At 34.8% G+C, this 26,540-nt stretch overlaps 2 protein-coding genes across 3 annotated transcripts; one reads left to right on the forward strand and one right to left on the reverse strand.

The window, feature by feature from the left end:
- Nucleotides 1-46: 46 nt before the first annotated feature.
- On the forward strand, nucleotides 47-12,552 carry LOC123680191. The gene is made up of 6 exons (XM_045617972.1): nucleotides 47-515; nucleotides 1,866-2,153; nucleotides 2,248-2,416; nucleotides 3,615-4,022; nucleotides 5,888-6,151; nucleotides 10,946-12,552. The coding sequence occupies exons 1-6, from the start codon at nucleotides 114-116 to the stop codon at nucleotides 12,550-12,552; spliced, it is 3,138 nt and encodes a 1,045-aa protein (XP_045473928.1). The 5' UTR covers nucleotides 47-113.
- A 4,300-nt stretch (nucleotides 12,553-16,852) lies between these two features.
- Nucleotides 16,853-25,980, reverse strand: LOC123679670 (facilitated trehalose transporter Tret1-like). 2 transcript variants are annotated; one of them, XM_045617066.1, is made up of 2 exons: nucleotides 25,636-25,980; nucleotides 16,853-18,328 (listed from the first exon to the last, which is right to left on the reverse strand). In XM_045617066.1, exons 1-2 carry the CDS (start codon nucleotides 25,703-25,705, stop codon nucleotides 17,004-17,006), a joined length of 1,395 nt encoding a protein of 464 aa, XP_045473022.1. In that variant the 5' UTR covers nucleotides 25,706-25,980; the 3' UTR covers nucleotides 16,853-17,003. The 2 variants fall into 2 exon arrangements, with proteins under 2 accessions (XP_045473022.1, XP_045473023.1); XM_045617067.1 differs by lacking the exon at nucleotides 16,853-18,328 and adding an exon at nucleotides 19,588-21,631 and having other exon boundaries at nucleotides 25,636-25,977.
- Nucleotides 25,981-26,540: the final 560 nt, after the last annotated feature.

A 26,540-nucleotide genomic window follows, 5' to 3' on the forward strand; every position in this document is an offset into this window, starting at 1 on the left:
GCAGAACCGATATTTCTGTGCTAGATTATAAATCTGTCATGAAAACGGTAGTAAAGATATCACTTTCAAATTGTCATCAAAACATCATATTAAACACCAAAATTTGAAAAGCAATGAGCGACATCAAGGTTATTCGAAGCATAAGCCGACAAACTTCTGGCATAAAAAGTAAAAGCGATCATAAGGATAGTAACATATCTTCAAAACAAAAAGAGGCAAGCGATCAACAGATAACTGACCATGACCAAAATGAAAATATCTCAAATACATCAAACCTCAAATTGAAAAGTACCGAAAAAATCCTCTCTAAAACGAACCAATCTGGACAAATACAAACTGTAAGAAAATGTCTGAGGAAGGGTTCCCGTATTTGCTACACAGATATGGAAAACATTACCGTTCTGAGAAAAATTCCTGAAAAAGATGCTTCAAAAATGTCGTTCCTGTCTAATCAAAATAAAAATCAGTCTTTCGAGAAAGTAGACAGTTACAGATCAGGGGAATCATTATTTAAGGCAAGTACTGAAAGAAGAAGAGTTATTCGCTATGTAACAGGCCAATTGAAAAGTCTATCATAGTAAAACACATTATTTTGGCAAAATTGGACTTTATTATTCAACATAGTTGCCTTCGAGGGCGATACAGCGAATATAGCGATCTTCCTACTTTTCGATACCATTTTTGTAGTACGATTTGTCTTTCGCTTCAAAATAGGCCTCAGTTTCGGCGATTACTTCTTCATTGGCGCTAAATTTCTTTCCAACGAGCATTCTTTTGAGGTCTGAGATTAGGAAAAAGTCGCTGGGGGCCAGATCTGGCGAATACGGTGGATGCAGATGCAATTCGAAGCCCAATTCATGCAATTTTGCCATTGTTTTCATTGATTTGTGACACAGCGCATTGTCTTGATGAAACAGCACCTTTTTTTCTTCAAATAGAGCTGTTTTTTTAACGATTTCATCCTTTAAACGACCCAATAACTCTATATAATAATTGCTGTTGATGGTCTGGCCTTTTTTGAGGTAATCAATGAATATTATACCATGCTCATCCCAGAATACTGATGCCATAACCTTGCCAGCTGATTTTTGTGTTTTTCCTTGCTTTGGATTCGGTTCAACGTGTGCAGTCTACTCAGCTGACTGTCGATTGGACTCCGGTGTGAAATGATGGAGCCATGTTTCATCCATTGTCACATATCGACGCAAAATTCAGGTTTATTGCACTTAAACAGCTTCAAACACTGCTCAGAATCATTAACACGTTGTTGCTTTTGATCGATTGTGGGATTGCGCGGCACCCATTTTGCGCACAGCTTTCTCATGTACAAATATTCGTGAATGATATGATGTACACGTTCAGATGATATCTTCACAATGTCTGCTATCTCGATCAACTTCACTTTACGGCCATTCAAAATTATTTTGTGAACCTTTCTGATTTTTTCGTCGGTGACAGCCTCTTTTGGGCGTCCACTGCGTTGTCTATCTTCGGTGCTCATTTCACCACATTTAAACTTAGCATACCAATCAATGATGGTTGATTTTCCTGGTGCAGACGCTTCATCAAGCGAAGATATTGTTTCAACTGTAATTTTTCCCTTCAAAAATCAATATTTTATCAGCACAAGTGATTGTTTTTTTTTTCATCTTTTTTCAAATAACAAAAGTAGCTACACTACCAACGCAATATCCTACAAACTAATGGTCGGACTGCTGTCAAATTTTGACACGTATCGTTTGAAGGTAGGTACTAACTAAAAATCATATGGATTTAATTCTAGCACCACCATCTGTGCATCAGACCGGGGACTTTTCATTTGGGAAAAATTCCAATTTTCATTCTAACATAATAATATTTTTCAGACATTCACCTTTGAGCAGACCAGAGACATCGACGATCCAGAAACAGTGAAATGTATCGAATTTTGGAAAAGCGTTATGAAAAAAAATTTGGCACCGATCAAATGCACCCTTTTAGAGAGCAACATAGAACCCACGAAAAGAAAAAGTTCAACCCCTAAGGATAGGTCATCTAAAAGCAGCAGAAAATCTGAAGAAAAAACGGAAAACCTCAATTTCACGGGTGACGGAGCAAGAATTTGGTCTGAGGCTTTGAAGGAAATAAGGAGGAAAAAATTGGATCAATTGAAAGTAGGTCCTTTGAGCTAGAAGCTACTCAGAAATTTTCAGTCGATAGAAACATACATAATTACATATTAAATTTGATGAAGAATTTCGCTTTTAGTTGTATGTACGAGAAAGATGCCAATATTGTAGTGATCCCTTCACGAAAGAATTAGAGGAAAAACTTGGCTATGAGACGTCAGAAGATCAGAACAGCGAAATTGTGTCTTTGAACGATTGGAAAGCTCCGAATGAACAGATAGACTTAATAGAAAATAATCTCAGTAAAAGTCAGTAAATAGTTTATTTCTTTTTAACTTCAATATCTCTTGTTGCTTTCTCATTTTTCAAGGCTCTTGTTTAATTTTTTTTTCATTACGGAGATTATGTGATATCTACTGAATACTTACAGTTGCTATTTCTCTTTTCTGCTTCCTTTTTTGTTTCAAGGAGGCTACTTCCTCTCTTATACAAGTCTCTTGTCCAAGGCATATTTTTCGTTGGCTTGTGATGGCGAGATATACCGTCACCAGGTGATCCGGAGTTTCTTCCTCCTCCCCACTGAATCTGCACTTGTCGTTTTCTGATAGACCCATTCTCATGAGGTGCTTCCTGGGGCGACAATACCCTGTAAGGAATCCAGTGAGGAGGTGTAGCATATTCTTGCTAAGATCTAGATACACCTTAGATTTCACAGTGTCAAAGTTTCCAAGAAACTTTTTGGAATGATCCAACCAAGGAAGATTCAGCCAGAGTGTTTCTCTTTCGGTTTTTTCCTTCTCCTGAAACTCTTTCTTGTAGGTACATCCAACAGAAAGGTTCTGGGTCAATGAAAGGAGTTTGTGCTCCTCTTCTGTCAAGTGTCTTAGCCTCTGCATTTCCTTTGATTCTCGAGTGGTCCGGAATCCAGACCAAAAAGACTTGCGTATTTCGTTGAGCCTTTTTCGGCACTCCAATACCATTTCAGAATCGATGATATGTGAGCTCAATGCTTTGATTGAGGTCAGAATGTATCGCTATATCTCAGTACATAAAGCCTTCCAAACTTTTTTCAAGAAATTTAGCCACCATCGAAGGTGGCGTATTGAATAGGAGTACTGAATTCTAATTCCAAAATCTTATCGATATTCACATTGGTGATATCTGAACTACAACTTTTTAACACTATGGGATAGAGGAAAATAAATTGGACATTGCTTTTATCTTTTTTTGGGAAACTTATAATATAATGACGTTAACTGCATTCCTATATCTTCTTCTGCTTTCGAGTTATAGACCAAAATTGAAATTTGGGCGATTTCAAAATTAATCATTATCTCCTTCCCGTTCATTCTACGATGTTGAAATGAAAAATTCTATCCAATGTAGATGGCGACACAGGTGTACGGGATCTGTGTCGCCATCTAGACTGGAAATGAACATGTATAAAATGATTTTAATCGAAGTAAGACTTCACTTGAAATTTTCAACAATAACAAATGATTACAGTTGGTCTGAAGAAACGGATCTCCGTGAAGGTGAAGAAGATGTCCGTTTCAGATCCAAAAACGGGCGAGAAATCCAACTTCGACCAAGCAGGAAGAGAGGGTTCAGCTGTCCTGAAGACGAAGTCTCCCGAAGAGGGAGCTGTCAACGAGGACAAGAGATTATCGCAGGAACCTCCGAAAAAGCTCCCCTCCATCCTGAAGTCTTCGTCCAAGGTCAGCCAGGCAAGGGCCAGCTTGAACGACAGTACCAAAAAGCCTTCGGGACAACAAATGTCCTCTGTCGAGATTCAGGCACCAACCGTGAAGTGTCCTTGCGAGTCTGACACTTGCGTCTGTCCTCACAGGGCTGCTGCCAGAAATAGCAGGACCAGTTTTGTCGAGATAGCAAGGAAGAACATGTTGCAACGAGGTGGGTATACGTATGGTGTTCCTTAAGGTACAAATTTGACGAATTCATTTGACCAACCGCAATTCTAGCAAGCGCGTAGCTCCGCAAAGCTAACGGATTGCTAGAATTATTATTATTATTTGAACTGGGGTCGTTATAGCTCGGTAAGCCTTCCGGGAACTGCGACCATTCAGATCTTTAGTTCTCCACCCTACTCATTCATGGAAACCCAAGGAGATCATCAATGGCGTTGATAAAATTATGACAACCTCCTAAGGGGCTTTGGCCATTACCTCACGGGTATAAGGTGACTCTACTATGGGTACCAGGGCACTGTGGGGTTGAAGGAAAGAAAAGAGCTGATGAACTTGCAAAAAGTGCATCAAGGTTAACACCTGCTGGACCTGAGCCTTTCTGTGGGATAGGAAAAGACCAATATAAAGCTGCGGTCCAGCTATGGGAGTTGAACAGCAGGACAATCCACTGGACTAACACTCCTAGACTTGTTCAGGCAAAGAAATTCGTGAAGGTTTCACCTACCTACGCCAAAAATCTCCTGAAGCTGTCGCGAGCCGAGCTTCGGGTGATGGTGGGACTGCTGACGGGGCACTGTCGGTACAAACATCATTTGTACCGTATGGGAAAGTCAGCAGATGAGATTTGCAGGCTCTGTGGATCGGAAGCAGAAACAGTCGAACACTTGATATGCAAGTGTCCGGAGCTGGCTGGCCTAAGAACCATTCAAATTGGGAAGCCGGTCCTGGATACCCGTGAGGTATTATTATTATTATTATTTGAACTGGGGTCGTTGTGGCTTGGTAAGCCTTCCGGGAACTGCGAACATGTAGATCTTTTGTTCTCTACCCTACTCATTCATAGAAACCCAAGGAGGTCGTCAATGACGTTAATAAAACTGACAACCTCCTTAGGGGCCTTGGTCGTTTACCTCACGGGTATCCAGGACTGACTTCCCCATATGAATGGTTCTTAGGCCAGCCAGCTCTGGACACTTGCATACCATATGTTCAGCTGTTTCTGCTTCTGATCCACAGAGCCTGCAAATCTCATCTGTTGACTTTCCCATACGGTAAAATGATGTTTGTACCGACAGTACCCCATCAGCAGTTCCATCATCACCCGGAGCTCGGCTCGTGACAGCTTCATGAGCTTTCTGGCGTAGGTAGGTGAAATCATCACGAATTTCTTGGCCTGAGTAAGTCCAGGAGTGTTTGTCCAGTGGGTTATCCTGTTATTCGACTCCCATTGCTGAACCGCTGGCTTATATCGGTCTTTTCCTAGCCCACAGGAAGGCTCAGGTCCAGCAGGTGTTGACCTTGATGAACTTCTTGCAAGTTCATCGGCTTTTTCGTTTCCTTCAACACTACAGTGCCTTGGTACCCATAGTAGAGTCACTTTATTGCCTCTGGCCAGTTGCTTCATGGTGTTACGGCACTCCCAGGTCAACAGAGACCCCTGGCAGTACGATTCCAGGGATTTCAGCGTGGTCTTGCTGTCCGTGGTGATGTAGACAAGCGCCCCCTTGAGGTTCATTTTAAGACACTCCTGAGCGCATACGTAGGATTGCTAGTATTGCGATTGAATAATTTTAAGGAGAAGAGTCCTATTAAAATGGACCCGAAAACACTTTGTTTTCGAGATACAGGGTGTTTCTTGTAGAACTACTTTTTTGTGATTATTATACCAGTTTATCAAATCTTTATTAATCTTCGCTATAGACTGGGTGAATAAGTACCAAAAAATGTTTATAGGACTTTTTTTCCGACGATGATCTGAGGAATCTGTCATTTTTCGTTTGTACCTCCAATTTAGGAACACTTGTTTATTTCTGCCACCTAAATACTAATTTTTTTCTTCCAATACTCTAGACGGTTCTACGGAAAAATTCTTTCCCAAGGACGAGGAGCCCTGTGTCTGCGAAGTTACCGAGCAGAAACCCTGGAACAAGATCGTTTGTGAGAATGAACCATGTCCAGCTAAATCGCCAAAGGTCAAACCACTGGAGAGTAGTTCAGACTTCAACATGCCTGTCCAGAACGCTGAAGATCTTTGTGTTTGCGCGAAGAAGTCCAAAGTCGTTTGTCCTAGCGATAATTGCCAAAATAAGATAAGTCAAGGATCTCTAGTTGAAGGTATTTACTTTTGCAGCTTATTATTTTTTAATATAATAAATTTTATTTTGAATTGACCATATTCACCGTCGCCATATTGTTATGCGACAATACCAACTACCCAGTGTTCCCAACGAAGAAATATTGAGTTTACTAGAAAAATTCCACAATATAAAGTTTCTAAGTGAAGTTTATGTGTACCTTTTCTGGCTGCTACGTCAGATAGGCTTGTTTGGGACAATATTTTGCAAAAATTTCACCTTTTGGAAATAAAAACATTAGTGAAAGGTGGTTTTCTGAACAAATTAATTGTGGCCGAGTGTATAAATGAAGGCTTCGCTTCATTTTTGGAAATAGTCAGTGGAAGAATAGTCTCTATGGCTGATAGTATTTTTGATATTAGCGGTATTTTTCTAGTAAACTCAAAATTTCTCCGTTGGGAACACTGGGTAGTTGGTATTGTCGCAAAACAATATGGCGACGGTGAATATGGTCAATAGCCCTCTTTCTGGGCAGTTGTCACTTTTGAAGCTGTCACCTTTTGACATTTGACAATATTTAATTACGATATAACTAAAAATGGAACGATACACGCTCCGAAACGTACTTAAATTGTTGAAATCTGCTACAAAAATTGTGAAAATTTCGCAGTCACAGTTCGCAAAACTAAAGCACTTTTGCAGTTTACACAAGAACTTACACCCCGGCAACGCACTGATTGGGGTCCTCGAATTGTATCAAAATGATCCGGATTTTTATCGAAAAATCATTTTCAATGATGAAGCCCATTTTCACCTCGAAGGTTACGTTAATAAGCAGAATTGTCTGTCGCATTTGGGGCTCGGAAAATCCAAGATTGAAAATCCTCTCCATTCACAATGTGTCATTGTATCCTCTCCATTCTCAATGTGTCACTGTTTGGCGCGGTTTTTGTGACTGGTGGTGTGATTGGAACTTACTTATTGGGAAATGAGGCTAGTGCTACCATTACATTGAATAGATTTCACTAATGACCTATGATTAATCATTTTTAAGGCTAGGATTGGAAGATATTGATGTGAACGAGGTGATCACAATTGGCCACCGAGATCTTGAGATTTGACATCTTTAGACTTTTTTCTTTGAGACCAAGTGAAGGATAAGGTCTAAACCGATGCTCCACAATCGATTTCAGATCTTAAAGATGGATTTCTCGGAGTTATCGAGGACAAACAGCCGCAAATGTGCGCATTGGTAGAAAAATTCCATGAAAAGGATATGGTGCTGCTGAAGTCGGCTTTTGTTTCCATGAAAAACTACCTCTAATTTTCGATAAAGATTCCTTCCAAAAGAATTTCGCTTTTTATGGTAACACCCTGTATAACAGTTACAACCTCTCCTACTTCATCACTCTCTAAAGGTGAGAGGTTGAATAATTTTTTCATTCTATTATAGATTCTTATTGAAAAATCCTTGTATTCGGATTACACAGGGCAACAAACCAAAAGTCTTTTTTGGTGCCTCGGATTTTAGAGCTGATTTTAACTATATTTTGGGACGCTAAATCTGTACATGCAATCCGTTTTTCTCCATCAGCTCTACTTTTTTAGATACATCAACTTATCTACCAATGTGGGTTTCATTCAGTATATTCATTTATGAGAGTTCTAAAGTTATTATATATATATTCATTAATGCAGGTAGAATGGTTTTTTTGTCAGTCTGTAATTGAGTAAATTCCCGGTAATTCTATAAATAGTGGAACCATTGCCTATCAGGTACCTGAACTGACCCCCTAATTCGGGTAAGTGAGAGAAAAATCATACTTCCTCCGTTACATATAAAGTTGGACTCAAAGAAGCAATTTGTAAAGGCTCTTGATAATAATGGGTCGTTTTGCATATATAGGGATTAAAATGCATCAGTTGAGCACACAAAAACTCAAAGCGGGGATATTTGACGGCTCACAAATAAGACAATTAATTAAGGATCCTGCTTTCATAAATTCAATGAATCAAGTTGAACGAGAAGCTTGGACATCATTTATTGCAGTTGTAGAAAATTTTCTAGGCGAACATAAAGCTCAAAACTATGTTGAAATGGTTAACAAGATATTTAATAGTTTCCAATCCTGAGGGTACAATATGAGTATTAAAATACACTTTTTACACAGCCACTTAGACCCTTGTCCAAAAAATTTAGGAGACATGAGTGAGGAACAAGGTGAAAGATTTCCCGAAGATATTGAAGCTATGATGAGAGATTACTGCTGGAGTTTAAAAAAACATTAAAAAAATGTCGCGGAAAAGAAGCTTTCGAAGTATTAAGTGACTTTGATTTCTTCAATTTTTTGGTGTTTGTAAGTACGACATAATATTGTATTTTGTATAACTAAAATAAAAATTTCGTATCTACTTTTGTTTACTACATTTACGGATTTGAGTTGAAATAATTCAACTTATATTTCTCAAAAATTGTATATCTTAAAAATTTGAGCTCCTAGAAAGAAATGAATACGTTTTTTGAATTCAGTACATCCAATTGATATAGAATCAGGTCCAAAAACTTTGACACCTGTTCCCCTGTGTTACTATTGTAGATAATAGGAAATAATATACCATTAAAATTTGCAGTTTTTATTATACCATCATTTTTTTAGGGAGTACATATATATTTATTTTGTAAGTTATTTTATGTAATTATTGTTAGATATTCTATGTTATGAATTCAGTGGACTGAAGATCCATAGGACGCTGATTCGGATCCGGCTCGAAGGACCATATATTGAATACTCTTCTATTCATTCAGTATTTTTGACATTTACATTAATATGTAATCGAATTATCGAAAGCATAAGCTCATCAAATGAATCAGAACACATTTAAAAATTACATTTTTTAGCTTAATCTTATTCCATTAAAAAAATACTTGATATATATCATATCACCAATTCAAAGCACATAAATATGAGGAACGTTAATATGTTTCTGAAGGGAAAGATGGGTTCAGCTCGATTAAAATCATAATCATCGATACGCAACGTGAAAATAGCTATCTCGAAAACGGAATAACTCTTGAAGATGCGTGCTCCAATCTCGAGTTGGACTCGGCTCTTGGGCACTTATTTCAATAAAAATACTTCATCTAGGGAACTGGTTTTCTTTCATTTTTGTAACAGCAGGTACAACGCCCGATCGTAGGGTAAGAATGTAAACAACGCAGGTAAGGTCAAAACTGAATGGCCCACTTGGGAATGTGGTTTTCTGGGATCATCAATAACCTCAAAAATTAATTCAGGCTTGTTCTCTCCTACATTGTGAAGCGTTATCCAAAATAGGATATTTAATATACCTACAGAATCTGATAATTATCTACGACCATAACACCAATACGAAAATAAAAACGTTATTTCTAACTGATATTAACAAATAATACATAATAAATACTAATCACATCATCGTTTTCATACAGCACAAAAAAAATAAAAGTACCTAATCAAGAATGTTATCCTCAGTTGAAATATAAATACCAACAATTCATAGGCCTTAGTAAAAATTATATTCAGGTGTAAATTTCAGTTATACAGGGTTTGAACTATGTAGAAGGGCTCTACAAGGATATCCAACTCATTTGTTTCTGAAGATGATATAATGGTGTCGTCAGTTTTTTCTGTTTTCCATTGATTCAGAGAAGCGATAGTAAATGTATCACATTCTTCAAAAATATCGAGTCTAGCTACGCAAATTAGAACTTACTTTTTATTTTTCTGTTCAAGTAGTAGTCTGGAGCAAGAATTGTCAAATAACTTTGTTGGCAGTGGTTATGTGAAACCATCACGTGAGTTTTTTAAATTATGGAAAGCAATGTAAAGTGTTGGAATCAGCATGATTATGTAATCAATAGGACGTTACTTATCGAAGAGAATGATGATGGTTTCACATAACAACTGAACAAACTAACAAGTTATTCAACAACTCTGGCACCAGCTCACTACTTAAACAAAAAAAATAAAAAGCAAGTTCAAATTTGCGTAGCTAGAATCGATATTTTTGTAGAGTGTGATACATTATTTAATTTTTTCTTATGTAGCGTCCATAAAAAAAAAATTGACTATCGCTTCTCTGAAACAATGAAAAAAGAAAAAATCTGACGACACCATTAGAATCTCTATATTTAATAATGGCTACACACCAAATTTCGTGAAGTCATCTCCAGAAACAAATGAGTTATATAGAAAAAAAGAGAACCTCGATTTTTAGTCTTTTCGAGATATCTCGGGAACCATTGGAGATATTTTAGATCTGTTCACACCAATACACTCATCCCTAAATAACGCAACTTTTTTGTAAGTTAAGCAACCCTGTATTTCTAACGGTTATCGATATCCCTGTAGTGCTCTTATAAATAGTTACACTTTAAACCCTGATTATTTAGTCTTATAGTTCAAAAAGTTACTAAATTTACAAACTTGAAACTTGCACATCTGCTTCACTGTTTTGAACTGCAAAACTAATAATAATAATTAGTGTTCACAGAGGTTCTACAAAATTCTATAATAATTTGATATTTATATTAAATAGCCTTTGATCTTCATAATTTGAAGAAAATATCAATAGATCAAAATAAATCTTTCAGGTATAAGTACTACAAATACCTAAAGTCATAATTTTCAAAAATAAACCATACAAGTGTTGATCATATATCTCACTTCCAAGAATACAACTGGCTGTGATATATGTAAAAAGACATATCACACCAGGAGTTCCTTCGAACTGAGACGCTTCTTGTCCCCCAAGTCAGTTTTTGCAAGATTATTCTCACAACATCTTCTTCCAGGATTCCCGGAAGTTAAAGACGATAAAAAAGACGCCTGCGTCTGCAACGACCCCGATTCAGAAGCTCCTTGCATATCCGACGTATGCCCAACAAAAACTCCTAAAGAAGTGCCAAAAACTTGCGTGTGCAGTTCAAACTTACCTTGGGCCCAAGCCACTTGCCGTTCTTGGAGCTGTTCGCACAACAGAAGAGCCAAAATTAAAATAAGAAGAGACGACGATGAAGAAAAAATCAGATTCACAAGCCACCCGCCCATAAAAGAGGTAACCTCAACCTGTACGTGCCAACAGAAGATCCCTTGGCGTGATGTGACTTGCGAATGCGAAACTTGTGCGGTCAAGCCAAAACAGGAACCTGTTGTGAAAGTTAAGGACAAGAAATCAAGCGTGCTCAAGATATCTCTCAAATCGAAAAGTAGCAGTAAGGAATCTTTAGGTGCCAAAAAAACGAGGAGTAAGGAAAAATTCACGATTGTACCGACAAGCGCGGAAAGATTGAGCAAAGAGAAGGAAAAGACCAAACCTAAAACAGCACCTTTAGTCAGCCCCAGCCACCAATGCGTTTGTTCAGCTGCACCACCTTGGAAAGTTGTTACTTGCAAGGAGAAATGCATGACCAAAGACGAGGAAAAAAGAGAGCTCAACGCACCTTCTAGCGTAGAACGCGTTTCCTATTCAACAGACGATGAATGCGTTTGCAAAGATAAGTCCTTGGAGCCGACATGCAAAATACCAAAGTGCGAAAATAAATTGGTTTGTATCGAGTACACGCAACCATGCATTTGTCCAAAGGACGTTGAAAACACCAAACAACATTTCACATGTACTTCAGAGATCTGCAAAATGAAGAACATCGACAAAACATGCTTGTGCAGGTTACAGCCCGATGCGCCATGCGACGCAAAAACATGCTCCTCCAAACCACAGGCGTCGAAAACATTGGTCCACTCCAAAAAACCAGTCAAATATGATCCTAAGTGCATTTGTAAAGTTCGAGGATTACCGACAACTGAAGACGTCACTTGTGCAGCTCCAGGATGTCCATTCAAAAGGAAGTATCCGAAACTGGTTAAGAAAAAAATAGCCAAGTTATACGTACCTCCTCCTTATGAATATAAGGGTGAAGAAGATGAAACCAAGAAGTGTATTTGCAGCACCAAAGAGGCCTCGATATTTGTTAAATGTCACAGTATGTCTTGCAAGAGAAAGAACCGATCTGGTAAGTCTGAACACAGCGGTGACGAGTTCTACGACGAGGATAACTCCGAACAAGAGGTATGTATTTGTAAAGACGAGCAAACGGACTATAGTAGTCGCGAAGAGGAGGTGATCTGCGAGCAAATCCAATGTCCCAAAACGCACGTAGGTGAAGATGGGGCTGTGATGAACGACAAGTGCGTTTGTGCCAACCTGGATGAAACATGCGATGAGCCAACCTGTCCTTCAGGAGAAGAATACCGTGATAAAATCTGCAGCGAAATAGCCCTAAAAACAGAAAGGCCATACTGCCTTATTTGCGGTCATTACGAATGCGGCAAAAATAGGAGACTATCGAGACTACAAAAAATCTGCAAAGAAATGTTCACGGATATGAATGATGATATGTAACGAAGAAATTAATATATCTTATCAACTTTTTTTGGTATCGGAGTTTTCTGCAGTCATGTTGAATATAAGAATTCACATCGAAGGTACAACAGGCTGTGATATATTTTGAATGACATATCACACCAGAAGTTCCTTCGAGGTTATTCTTATTACACCAATGTACTCTGCGAAACGAAGATTGAAATTAATTTAATACATTAAAAATAAAGGCTTCAAAATAATGTCTTTTCCATTTCTAAATCTTGTGGCTGCAGATTGTCAGGCGTTGTCTTAATCCCTGTTCGTCCAGAAGGTAACTGAAACAAGGAAAATTTCATTTTAAAAACGATACTACAATTTTTTTTGCCTAAATCTTATAAGTTTTGTGATCAGCCTATAATAAATAAATTAATTATAATAGTATCTGATTATGAATATGAGTGAAATATGATTCAGGAATAACTTCAATCGAAGTATTAAATATCTAAATTTGAAGAAGTGAAACAAAGAGAATACATTATGTTGTTTTTCCATAACCTAACCCAACTTAACCTCAATTGAAGGATAGCTGCTAAATAAAATGAATTTGTAAAATACAAAGATACAAGTGAAAACAGAAAGAATACATACTTTTTCATCAACAAAACCTCAATTGAATAAATTGAGTTTGTAAAATACAAAGATAGAAATACAGAGAGAATACATATTTTCTTTCTACCAAACCTAACCTAAACTCAATTGAAGGTTAAAATAGCTGCTAAATAAAATGAGTTTGTGAAATACAAAGATGGAAGGGATAATACATACATTTTTTTCCACAAAAGCGGTTTGATGTTCAAGAGGAACCAATTCTAAGGCAATACTGGCTGTGATATGTTTAAAAATGCATATCACACCAGAAGTTCCTTGGAATTGAATACCTGTTCTCAAGTGCTTCATCTTTATCTGATACACCAGGTCCTATGTTATCTTTCGACATAAGCACAACAAAATATTCCCTAAATAAAATTATATTATCAACATCTGGGGGTTTATCTTCAAGAAACCACTTCTTAGGTAACTACTGGCTGTGATATATGCAGAAATACATATCACACCAGTAGTTCCTTGGAACTGATCTCTTCATAACCAAATGGGGCCCTGCATCACAATTCCTTCGTTCGAAGAAGTGTCAGATACATTCTGCTTTGCTGAACCAGCTTTATGATGTTATAAAAACTCATACAACTAGATCACCAAAGAAGAATATATTCGACCATTACGATTCTTCATTGGAAACGTCCTTACAAAAATTCAAACTCATAATTAACCTTCATTAATAATTAATAAATAACAGAAGCTCATTATAGATTACTTAAAAAGTTAAAAATCTCAAAGCCGCCATTGATTTAAATGAATTGGATATCTAACAAAGGCAAGGTGTCCAAGAAATAGGTTTCCTAAAATAATTTGGATGCAATTCAAAGCCACTCTTTTGTTCAAGGATGCTTCGAATATGCAAATATGTAAAGCACATACATCTTGAAGTTACATAATAATAAAAAAAAACTTTAAATATTCACAAGCTTCCCCCATTCAACAACTAGAAGGAATGCATCTAACAGGAAATGCTAGTTTCTAAGCACATGTGTGGATAGAAGAGATACATATACATACGTTATGAATCAGAAGCCCCACCTAGAAAAACGTGACGAAGAACACAATTAAAAAAGAAACTCACCAGTCTCTTACAATTCAATGAAATACATTATTATATGATTATTCACGTTGTGAAACACACTCCGTCATTGTAGTAGACATTTCTCGTACTACGCACTCGACATGATTCATTCATTGGTTATATTAATAGAAACATAAGCTTAGCTCTCAACTCAACAGCGACAGGAAATGGACAAAAAAAAATAATGCGTTTGTTATACAAACACAAAAACTAGCGTCACAAAAAACTGAAATTAAATAGAGGGACAGTAGCAACTCAAAAGTTAAAAGCGAGTGTTCCATCTAGTCACAAACTAAAAAATGCGTATAAATGAAACACTTGCCTTCACCAAATGAACGAAAAATTAAGGTTAGCCGACGAAAATCAACACAAAATCTATCACCAAATAGATGATGAAATAAAGTACATTGAACATCAATAACAAGCCGGAGTTCGATAAACTCACCGTACCAAGCATAAAAAAAAACCGATGAACTCACCACGTGGTTGACTCTGCATCTTCCACACCCTTTAAAATGGTCGCTTTGAAAATATACACTCTGCAAGCCAATTTCACTCGGGAAAATAGGATGGTTGATGGAAATGCAGGAAGGAACTGAACTTACTGAGATAACGGATAACGAATCACCATGTTATTGAATCCTTGAATGGAGGACCAGGAGTCGAGGACGCTAAGGCTACTAGACGATGACTGGAATTCGAGAAATGCAGAGACTAGGAGGGAGCAGGGAACGAATGGCGGGATTTCAGGGTATTTTTAACGGTTTTTCTCAATTACCAGTTCCCACGGTAGGCCAGTCCCCTCCAAGAGTCGACGTACTACGAAATTCCAGCCATACCGGAAGGTAGTTGTGCATCAGGCGGTTTTTCGTGAACCCTATACCGGTTTTTATACCGAACGGTTTGGCTTTTCGATCAATTTGAACTATGTTGAAACAATCTTAAAGAAAATCAATAGTTCGACATGTTTATCTCTTTTTAAGTTAGCAGGATTCATAATATTGATTTTAGTTTGAAATCTGTAATTATTTAGTTGAATTTGATCGAACTGTATAAGAAAAAAAAGTGACACCTTTTGAAAATGCCAGATTTCGAATTTTGAACAAGGCCTCAATAAATTGTCTCATTTTGAATACCCAGAAGAGTTCTCAATGATTAAGAAATAGTCAGTACATACCTCTGTTCTTCTAGTATTCACTTTTGATATCTCATTCAAATAACTCATTTTTTTTTCAAGTTATTGGGTTTTTCCAAAGACTCTTCAATTTATGAAAAATCTATATATCTACATACTTATCTCAAAAATGGTAAGTTTTAAGATTATGAAACTTCGAACAAACTTATTAGGTTGATTTATTCCATGTTATCTGAAAATTCAATAAAAAACAGGGTGTTCTCTGAGAAAAAATAGTATATTCTAGAACAAGTTGCAGAATGGGCTCCTATTTCAATACGAATGAGTGTTGGAATTGTCTTCTGCAACGAGTATTAGACGATATTTTCTCTATTTCAGTCAAGTTTTGTGAAATATGGTCGAAATTCAATAAAAAATTCAGAAAATTATACATCCTTGTGACTTTTGTATTTTATCTTGGCAATTGGTGTGATTGTCACGAAAATTGACAGATTACGGAATTAGAATTTGAATCGTGCGTTCCTAATTTTGAAATAATTTATAATTACGCATTAAATTCGTGAATTATGTCTGACAAAATCGATTTAACATCACCAGAATTAAGAGAAATTGCGAATAATGTTGCAAATCATTTCTCTCTATCCAAATCATGCTATTTTGACAATTGACGTGTGTTGAAATTTGATAGGATCGAAAGTCAGTGTAAACAACCACAAAGCGAAAAATATACCTGAAAACAATGCAGTAATGAGTTCATTACAGCACTACGATCCTGAAATAGAGAAATAATTAATATATCTCGTTTTTTCATGTCAAATTACATCGTTTAATTGATGTAATATGGTGGATGCGCCTTTCACAACTGTGAAAGCAGCTGTTCGACATCTTCATTATGACGTCACTTCACAGCGACCGGAATAGAAATCGGTAGCGAGGAGTCTCTAAAAAACTGCTGAGCAGGGCGGGAAATTAAATTCTCCAGTGTGAACGATCGGATAAGAAAAGGACAGCTTGCGCGCGCAAACTTTACCTCTACGGTCATCAGCCAGACGGTAATTCATTAATCAGCCATTGGCGTAACTCACATTGGGGTCAGAATAGTCTGAAACCATTTTGTTTTTGTCTCATATTAATGGAAACAATTAATTATGCTATTATATTTGAAAGTATAAATAACTACAGCACTAATTTCTAATTAGAAAATATTTGTGAATTAAACATACTAGCATTGTAGTATTTATCATTGATATTACCCCTTTTTTATAACAGCAAACATACAACCTCACAAATATTTCTATTTCAATAGATTTGGGATCTTTTCATTTCCCTTTTTTTTAAAGAGTATAAAACAAATAAAAATAATTTTTTTGGCATTAATTGAATTACTTCTTGATAGAATAAATTTTTCAATAAGGGGATTAAGAATTCACATCTAAAGGGTCTTTAGAACTCAGAATATAAAACGGTTTTGGTTATATCTACAATATATTTAATATCGCCGATGAATGACAATACTTATAAAAATAAACTTTTTTATAAAATTAATATTTATTCCATTAAAAAACATTTATCAATCAACAGTAACAGGTACTTTTTATATATATTTCAGGAACTATTTTATGTTTGCATTTTCCTTTGTATAGTATGCAAACTTTTTCCTTTGGTTTCAGGGACACAAAATATAGTAAACAACAATAAAAATATACAACAAACAGAAAAAAGAAATACTGTTCCAGATTGCTTCAGCTGGGCGTTAATATTATCAAAAAATTTCGTAACCAAAAACGAAGCCATCCAACTGAAAAATCCAGCAGTTGTGGCAACAAGAAATTTCACATTCATTGGCAAGATTTCGGAGGTGATTGTTAATGGTAAAGGTCCCACCCCCACGTTATACATAAACATAAAGAACATCAAACAAAATACTGGTATAAAAGAAACACTGGTAAGGTCAACATTATCTTCTTGGAAAACATAATATATTCCCAAAGTTATTTCAGATATTATAAGACCACAACACGAACAATACATCAAAAATTTACGACCTTTCCTATCAACTAAAAGTACACCAACAAAACTGCTTATAAAGAAAACAAAACCAACCAAGATAGAAGCCATATAAGGCTCTATCAGAATACCCGCTTTATTAAAAATAGTTTCGTTATAAGCCATGAAAGCTGCCTCTCCTGAAAATTGTTGAAAGGTCGATAAAACTATGGCTATCAAGGAACCTTTTATAGCTGCTTTGGTTTTTAAAGTCTTCATAAAATCACTTTTGTGACTACTGTTCAAGTAGTGTTTAAAAGATGCTATTTCATCTCCGATTTTTGCTTCGTCCAAGTGAGGTCGTATCAATTTTAAAGCTCTTTTGGCATTATCGAATTTGTTTTTTTGAACATAATAGTACGGACTTTCAGGTGCACTAAGATAAAAAGTTATAAGGAACGTAATGGGAAATACTGCGAGGAATATATTGAACCAAAATACCGAAAGAAAGGAGCCAGCCAAGAAGGAAAGAAGGCCACCGAAACTCGAGAATACAGTATAGGAGGCTAGTAGTATTCCTCGATTCGAATCCGATGAAATTTCAGCAATATACATGGGGTAAACAACGTACCCTGCTCCGACTGAGACACCGTTCAGAAAACGTCCAACGTAAAAAAGGTGAATATTGTGAGACATAGAGTAAATCAAAAATGCAGTCAGGTGAGGTACTCCGAGTATAAGAAGGGTTGCTTTTCTCCCTATGCGGTCACTCAGGAGCCCCAACAGGTACAATCCAACCATGGCACCCATGTGGTTTAAGCAGCCGATCCAAGAAGTTTCATCTGGAGTTATCGGTCTGTTTAGGGGATTGATTGAGCTGTCGTTCGACTGGAACTTTGGTATCATGGGGGATGACCAAGAAGTGGCGGAATCGCCAGTAAGTGCAAGAAAGTTACCTGTAAAAAAACGTTATTTTTAAGGTATACGTTATTAAGAAAAACGTTATTTTTAAGGTATACTTATTAATATCGAAATATCTATTGAAAAGTGAAGGTAACTGGTGCTCTCAAACTGAAATCTATATTCTGCAGCAACCGCTTTCTTGATTTGAGCGTGATAAATATAATTTAAGCTCAGTGGTGATGCCAACTTTCAAGAAAAGGTGTCCAACAATTCTATCGACTGAAAATGCTTGGTTTTATTTTTAAAAGAGAACAAAGTCAGCAGGTGTCATATCAGGGAGTTAAGGTGGATGTTGGATGATAATTGTTGAGTTTTTACCAGAAAGTGATTATTGTGGTATCAAAACCATGATCAACACAAAATTTACTACATTTAACAAACTGAATGAAAGATGATGCTCAAACTCTGCGTAAGAATAGAGGATAATTGTGGCAGATCAGTTTTAAAAAACAAATTTCTTTGAATGGGCTTTCTAAATAATCAAAAAAAATAATAATAAAATAATAATAGTCAAAAAAACAAATTTTTTTATTTGACTGAATGCATTTTCGTCTTTTCACTCGAATTCTTTACATTGCCTACTAATTTCAAAGCATTACTAGCCTCTTCATTTATACTTTAATTTCCGAATTTTTTATATATTTTTTTGTCAGCATAAGCTATATCGGCACTTTATCTCTCATATTATGGTTCAAATGGAAATAAGTGTCATTGTAGCTCATTCTGATTTGAATGATCTAATTGTGTCTCATTTGAATGAACATTATCATTATTTTATGGTAAAATAATATTCTTAGGTACTTTTTGTGGTCTCTGTGCCAGATACACTTTACAAAAATGAATTCCAGTAATGAGCATTTTGTTACTGGTGTTTAAAAAATTATAATATATTTTACACACTGCATTACAGTATGTAAGTGAAATGTATCTCATTTTTGGTATGATTGTATGGATGGAACACCTCATTAAATAATTGATAGCAATATCATCCAAAACTTGACAAATGTGAACCTTAGATGAAATTCTTTCAATGTAAAGAATATAATAAAAAATAGTATTTGGATTTCATACACTGAGAAATGTATTTGGTGAATGATAATATTTATTGTATATTATTCTAACCTAACGCAAAAAAACTGCACTTAGTTGGTAGTAAACTTGAGCTATGCGACAGTCACCCAAAAATTAACTTTAGAAATACTACTTAACAAGTATTAATGGATTGTTCACAAATAGGTAAATAAAAGTCAAGTTAATTAAAAAATTCTATATTTCTACAAAAAAAATTCAAGAAAAACAATAAAATGTAAAACACCTCAAACCAAGTTGGGGAAAAAGTTTTTAAGACATCATTATACATAATAACATGAAAAGAATAAATAGAAATAATATTTCACCTAGGACAAGTAAAACAATTACCTAGCACAAAAACACCTAAATTTGCTATTCAAGTTAGGAACTAAAATCAAACTAGTATAAAGAGCTATACATATATAATACTTCATGAGAGTTAAAAAGATTTTTAAGTAAATATGACAAATTTTCGTCACATACTTCACATTCTGATCAACGGAATGAGGAAATTTGACTGGTATTCAGAACATTACATTATTCTGATTGTGTATAAATTCTTGAAATCACAGTTGTGTCTTCTGATCCATATTGATTATTTTACATGCAAGACATTTCTTGGTGAGTGAAAATATTTCAACCCAAAACATACAATTTTTCAAATCACAGCTAAATTTTTAATTAATATAATTAAGGTAGTAGGTCAAATATAAATAGTCAAAACAAATCGACTAATGAAAACAAAACAATAAAAATTTTAAAAATCAAAAATATTCGGTCAATAATAATATCAAATTTTGAATCACACTTTGGTGTTATCTTTGTGCAGTTAACATAAAGAAAAATTCGTAATGTGAGTATACTTTGGAAGATGTTGATTTTTCTTCAACCAACAAAGAATCATTTATCCAAATCTTCTAAAATTTCTGAAAAACTTTTTCCTTTTGTTTCGGGAAGAACCAACAGTACAAAAATCAACAAAAATGTACAGAGTCCGGCAAACAACCAAATAGTCCCAAAGTAATGCAAATTATTGTTCAAATAGTAGTAGTTCTTTTGGAGCACTGTTGAACCTACGGTACCCAAAGTGCCAGCCAGGGTTGAAATTAAAAATTTTATGTTACCTGGCAAAATTTCCGAAGTAACCGTTAATGGCAATGGTCCTAATCCAAAAGTGAAAAATAACATATATCCCATCAAACACGCTAGTGGAATCCATTTTATTGAACTTGTATCATAGTTCTCTTCTACCATATAGTAAAAAATACCAAAAATTATTTCAGAAATAATAATACCAAAAATTGATATCGTTAAAACGAATCTACGACCCTTTTTATCAATAATGAAAGGGCATAGGAAACTGGAAAAAAATGCAACACTTCCCACAATCATGGAGCATATTGCAGAATTATCAATACTGCTACCGGCTTGGATAAATATTTGTTGGGCGTAGGGTATAAAAACTGCATATCCAGACAATTGTTGGAATGAAGTCAAGACGAAAGCTATTAAACTACCTTTAATAGCATGTCTTTTCGTTAATGTATTTAAAATATTACCTCTTTCCAAATTTTCCAATTCAACTCGAATATTTCTCAATTCGAGTTCGGAATTTTTGTAATAATTGTTACGTCTGAGTTTTTCGATAGATTTTACTGCTCCTGTATAGTCTTTTTTGAGAACGTAATAATAGGGCGATTCAGGCGCTATAAATGAAAATAAAACGAAGAAAGTTACTGGAAACATCAACAAGAAAATGTTAAACCAAAACATGGATAAATAAGGACCAGTGACGTAACTTAACAAACTACCGAAATTCGAGAATATCGCATAGGATACAAGCATAAGGCCCCTGTTGGAGTTCTCAGATACTTCCGCCACATACATTGGCAGTACAATGTAGCATGCACTAATCGACAGTCCGCTGAGAAATCTAGCTACATAAAACATATATATTGTATTTGCAAAAGCTGAGATTCCGAATGACAACATGTGTGGTATCGAGATGAGAAGGAGACTGGGTTTTCTTCCTATCAAATCAGGCAGAAAACAAAATGGAATGACACCAATGAGCGATCCCAATCCACTTATCGATGCTATCCAGGTCTGTTCATCTTCGGTCAAAGGTTCTCCTAATGGATTTTCTGTGCCGTTGCTGCTCAGTTTTGTCAACACCGGTGATGGCCATGCAATGGATGCATCGCCAGTTAAGGCCAGAAAATGACCTAAAAATTAACAAACTATAAATCTTCTCCATGATATGAATATTACAAAATAAAAAAAAATGTATTTGGGAAATTGGAAACTTACAAAGGAATAATATGAATGGAATATTTGAACTTTTCACAACTGATCACGTGACGTTTGCACATATTCAATTATTTCTCTTATATTTGAAAATATAAACGTTCACATAAAATTAAAAAAAATCAACTATATTTATTTTCAAATCAGTATATTTATAAATTAATTAGTTAAATCGATGATAGTTCTTTCACGATTAGTTCAATATTGTTTTTATAGTATTTTTTTCAACGTTTATTTATTTTTTATTAAAGCGTTTTACAAAACCATTTGAAATCTTCATATCTGAAAAATGTAATATACATACAATACAAATCATGGAACTGAACCTTCAGTTCTACACATTTTGTTAGTTGTTTTCCGATAACTATAGGAATCTCTCCAGGAGTTTATTCTACATATTTACTTTTTATTTTTAATTCAATTGACTATTTTTTATCGTTTTCAAAGAAAAACAAGGTTTGAGACCTCTTTAACTTTTTCAATTTATATTTTTAGATAGTATGAATCTGATAGTATGAATATAAAGATTTGCAACTGAAAACACAATCAAGCCCCTTAAAGTATATTATTTTCGGCTTTGTTACACTATTATCTTCTTTGAAGTATTAATTTGAGCAGGCGCAACGCGCATGGCATATTCGGAGGAATTAAAAATCATATGGAATTATTTATGACCCAACCCGAATATCCATATCAAATTTCATCAACATTGGATCAGTAGAACGCAGGTATGCGCATGCTCAACGCACACCCTATATCTGGAAAAGTTGAAATTTATACGGGACAAAAAAAAATACCCATACCAAAAAAAATTGCAATAAAATCGATAAGATAGAAGTTAAGGCTTTTGATATGTTATAGTCGTTACAAAAAAAGTTCAATAGGTAAGTTTTGACGCTAGATGCCACTGAAAACTCTCATTTGTTTTCCATTGTTGGACAATACAAAACTTTATCAAGGGTAATACCACGAGTGCTTCAAATATAATCGATAATTTTTCCTTTTCCACGAAAATTTGGCAAAAACATGAAAATAAACCGATTGATAAAATCACGAGTCAAGGAAGAGTGATTTTATCTATGTTCGGTTTGTTTGAATGTTTTTGTCTGAAATAAACAAGTTTGAGTGAAGAAAATAAAGAATTATCATCGCTATTCTGAGAAATCAAGATGAGAACAGTGATTTATCTGAGATTCTATTGAAAGCATTGTTCTATGATGTTGATATTTGGTCAATTATACAGTGTGTCCCAACTACTTACAATTTTTGAAGTTCAATTATGCGAAAATTGTTACAATTCGTCTTAGCGATCTACAATCACAAAATGATAAGGAATCCTATTCTACACCTTATTGTACATCACACACTAAAAATATTTTGGAAACATTTCGAATATAACTTTCGCTTTCTTTAGAAATGAACACTCCGTATATTTTTTCGAATGTGACGTGAAATAAGGTGTAGAATAGGATTCATAAACATTCTTTGATTGTAGATCGCTAAGGCGATTTGTAGCCATTTTCGAATAATTGAACATTAAAAAATGTAAGTAGCTGGAACACACTGTATAATTAACCAAATGCAACAACAGCAAAAAATAATGCTTTTAATATTATCTTTTTTAATGACTGACCACATCTTGATTCCTCAGAATAGTGATTATTTTTCTGTTTGTGTTGTTCAACAAAAAAGAACAAATGAGAGTGAAAACTAGCCTATGGAAAAACTTTTGTCTATTGAACTTTTTGTTTGGAACATAGATTAATAAGCATAGATAGAGGAAGTATACGTAATTTTCACATGTCCCCAACATGGTTAGATTACGTTGTCGCATTTTGATATATTTTCAAAATTTCAAATCCACAATTTTATATATCATTATGAATGTATATTATATTCAATGAGATATATTTATTTGAGTGATTCCCGATTAGATATGCAAATTTGAACCCGATAATTTTCCTAATTGTTGAATTTATAATAAGCAGAATATTTATTATTTTCTGTATCTACCTGCTGAAATTCAAGGTTTGGCAACTTATGCTCTCCTAGTGTCATCGGTTGTTTCACTTCGGTTGGCGCGCTTGAAGTTTGTTTTCTGAATTTATGATATATTTAGGTATTTAATTCAATACATTTTGAGTTAATATGAAACGATGATTCACTATGGGGCATAAGAAGCGCATTCTTCGTGGAGAAACTCACGAATTGAGTGAAATATCGTATCACTGATATGTTTTCATTTCCCGCGCGCTTCATATCAAATTTGATAGTTCATGTTGGGGACAAAATTTGCTTACTGAAACTGACATATGCTCCCTCTATCTATATTTATTACACTGAGGTTTGAAATGACTTGGACTACAATATATAAAAAATTAAGCCAATTTGACAGGGGGCCCTTTTCTCTTATAAAGTGTGCTATATCCTTTAGAAAAGAAAATTGTGAAAAATTTGAGCTGCCAAAACTATTTTTTAAGGAAGAATCAATAGAATTACCACTCGAACAATATAACAAAATGAATTCGAAATTACGAAAAAAATATTTCGAATAAATTCCTCGAGATATTTTGTCGATAGTTATCGAAAAATCAATAAAACGAGTAGCAAAATGCGTGATAATTTGGTGACATTGTAGCAGCATTATCGCAGCCGATAGTAATTTAAATATATTTGATAACGGAGGCTCTAATTGTTATTCCAAACTCTACGTTGACAATTTGCACCGAATTTATCGTAAAACTATTTTAGGTCTAGCTATTCAAATTTGCCAACCGAGCACAAAGCAAACATAATGGTTATGACAGACTTAAATTCCATCTCCTTATCCGTCCTTAATTCAACACCAGATAAGACCCAATTGTTTTCAATTACTATCAGTGAATTATTTCATTGCACCCAACCAAAAAGTTTATGATATAAAGAATAAATTGTCTCCTGGGTGTCGAAATCATATACATATCAGAACAGTTTCAAAATATACAAATATTGTTTTATATCGAATAAATAAATAACAAAAACCCAATCACTCTTTCATTCTACTGGAATGAACGTACGATAAATTTTATACGTATTTCAATTTGAAGATTTAGAGGTCGGCTATTTTTTTTTTTTAAGGTTTTGATACCTCATCCAACGAATATCGGATATTCTTTTTATCCATATAAATAAAAAACTACTATTAGATTATTTTGAAATATTCTTTATAAGAAAATTGAATTAAATTGAATGTTATGTTATAATTTTTCTAGCTTACGCGTTACTGGAGGTAAAAATACTGACTCTTATTCGTGATTCACAAATAAAATTCAACTGACCCGAAATGCTATTCTTGATCTTTTCAATTATATTTTTCATTACAATGAGTAAAATTTAAAATATTTTAAATTTTGATGATTTGTAAATTCTTGAGCTCTTTATCTAATTCTGTTCAAACTCAATAAAACCTAACTAACAGAAATCTGCTGGATAATTCCAAGACAGTTGACGATTCAGAAAATCCCATACATAGATATTTCCCATTGAAAATAGCAACAAAAAGATCAAGGTAGAACTAAATACCAGGTATAGGTCGTAACGTGAATAGAACATGTTTAAAATTGAGCTTTATATATCTTGATACCTAATTTTATATGATTTTTTGGTGGAATATCGTTTAATTCCTTTATCAGACAATCAAATTGAAAATAATTGATCATGAAATAAAAACTTTATTGCTTTTAACCTCCGCAACTGTGAAGATTAAATGAACTTGACATTGATTGTTTATATATCGACAGCAATTATTCAATGATGTTAGTAAGTCAACTAATCAGCACATTTCGCCCTACGAAAGTAATTTCGTAATGTGCAAAAATGTTACGCCATACAGTCTAAATTCAGATGTCCCCGATAGATGTGAAAAGAAATGGAAATGACTCACCTGACAATACTACGAGATACACGTAGTTTATGCTTCCGAAACAATTCAACATCCTGGACATCTTTTCCATCAAGTAAAAATCACTAAAATTGGTTTATTGCAATATTTGGCGAACCAAACAATTCATGTTATGTGCGGTAACCTCAAAAATTGAAAAATTCACTCCTTGTTGGTTCCTCTGTGTTGATTATGATCATTATTATTCTCACTTAAATCATGATGTTCACGAACATGTATGGGCAATTATCTCAGATATAAATCCCCTTGTCAATAATGATCTTGATTATTTTCATGGTTATGCGAACTGAACAATATCATTTGAAGAAGATATTTGACGTAGCGCAAAGAGCGCGACGTCAATTGACAATAACGCATGCGCATAGAGGAGGAGTAATTTGAATTGTTCAAAGTAACATTTTTTTACATATTTCGGAAATAAAATTGCATGGATGAATTGATTCAATTGTATTATGAGTTTTTTCAAATGAAAGAGTCAGTTTTGAATGAATTAATATCCACAACGATTAAAGGTATCTGTATATGTCAAATAAAGACACTATCATTATATTGTCAATTGATTGAAAATGCGCATGATAATAATTTATAAATTAAATTTATGATACAACACATAAGTGAAGGAAAAGGATCAGGTTTTTTGCGTTTGAAAAAGTAAGAGAAATTCGCTGATTTGAAACTTTTGGAAGAATCAATTGCTGAATTGTGTGTTGCCTAACGTGATTGAGAATCTGTGTTCGGAGTTATTTCTGCTGATAGTATCAAAGTTTTTCGGGGAATACCCGACTGACGAAATAGAAGGAGAAAATCAGAAAAAGAAAGGTAATCCGTATGCTGGTGGGTCTGCTGCAAATAATATTCATGAATATAAATGCCTACGTAATAATCTG

The sequence above is a fragment of the Harmonia axyridis genome, chromosome 5, assembly GCF_914767665.1.
Source record: "Harmonia axyridis chromosome 5, icHarAxyr1.1, whole genome shotgun sequence".
NCBI classification, from domain to species: domain Eukaryota; kingdom Metazoa; phylum Arthropoda; class Insecta; order Coleoptera; family Coccinellidae; genus Harmonia; species Harmonia axyridis.

Bases quoted from the DNA above. Each gene is read 5' to 3' on its own strand.
- LOC123679670 (XM_045617066.1), bottom strand. From the start codon at position 25,705: ATGGAAAAGATGTCCAGGATGTTGAATTGTTTCGGAAGCATAAACTAC. The intron at 18,329-25,635 runs GTGAGTCATTTC...GTTTTTTTACAG, and splicing joins GTATCTCGTAGTATTGTCAG to GTAACTTTCTTGCACTTACT.
- LOC123680191 (XM_045617972.1), top strand. From the start codon at position 114: ATGAGCGACATCAAGGTTATTCGAAGCATAAGCCGACAAACTTCTGGC. The intron at 2,154-2,247 runs GTAGGTCCTTTG...TTTCGCTTTTAG, and splicing joins AAAAATTGGATCAATTGAAA to TTGTATGTACGAGAAAGATG. The intron at 6,152-10,945 runs GTATTTACTTTT...ATCTTCTTCCAG, and splicing joins TCAAGGATCTCTAGTTGAAG to GATTCCCGGAAGTTAAAGAC.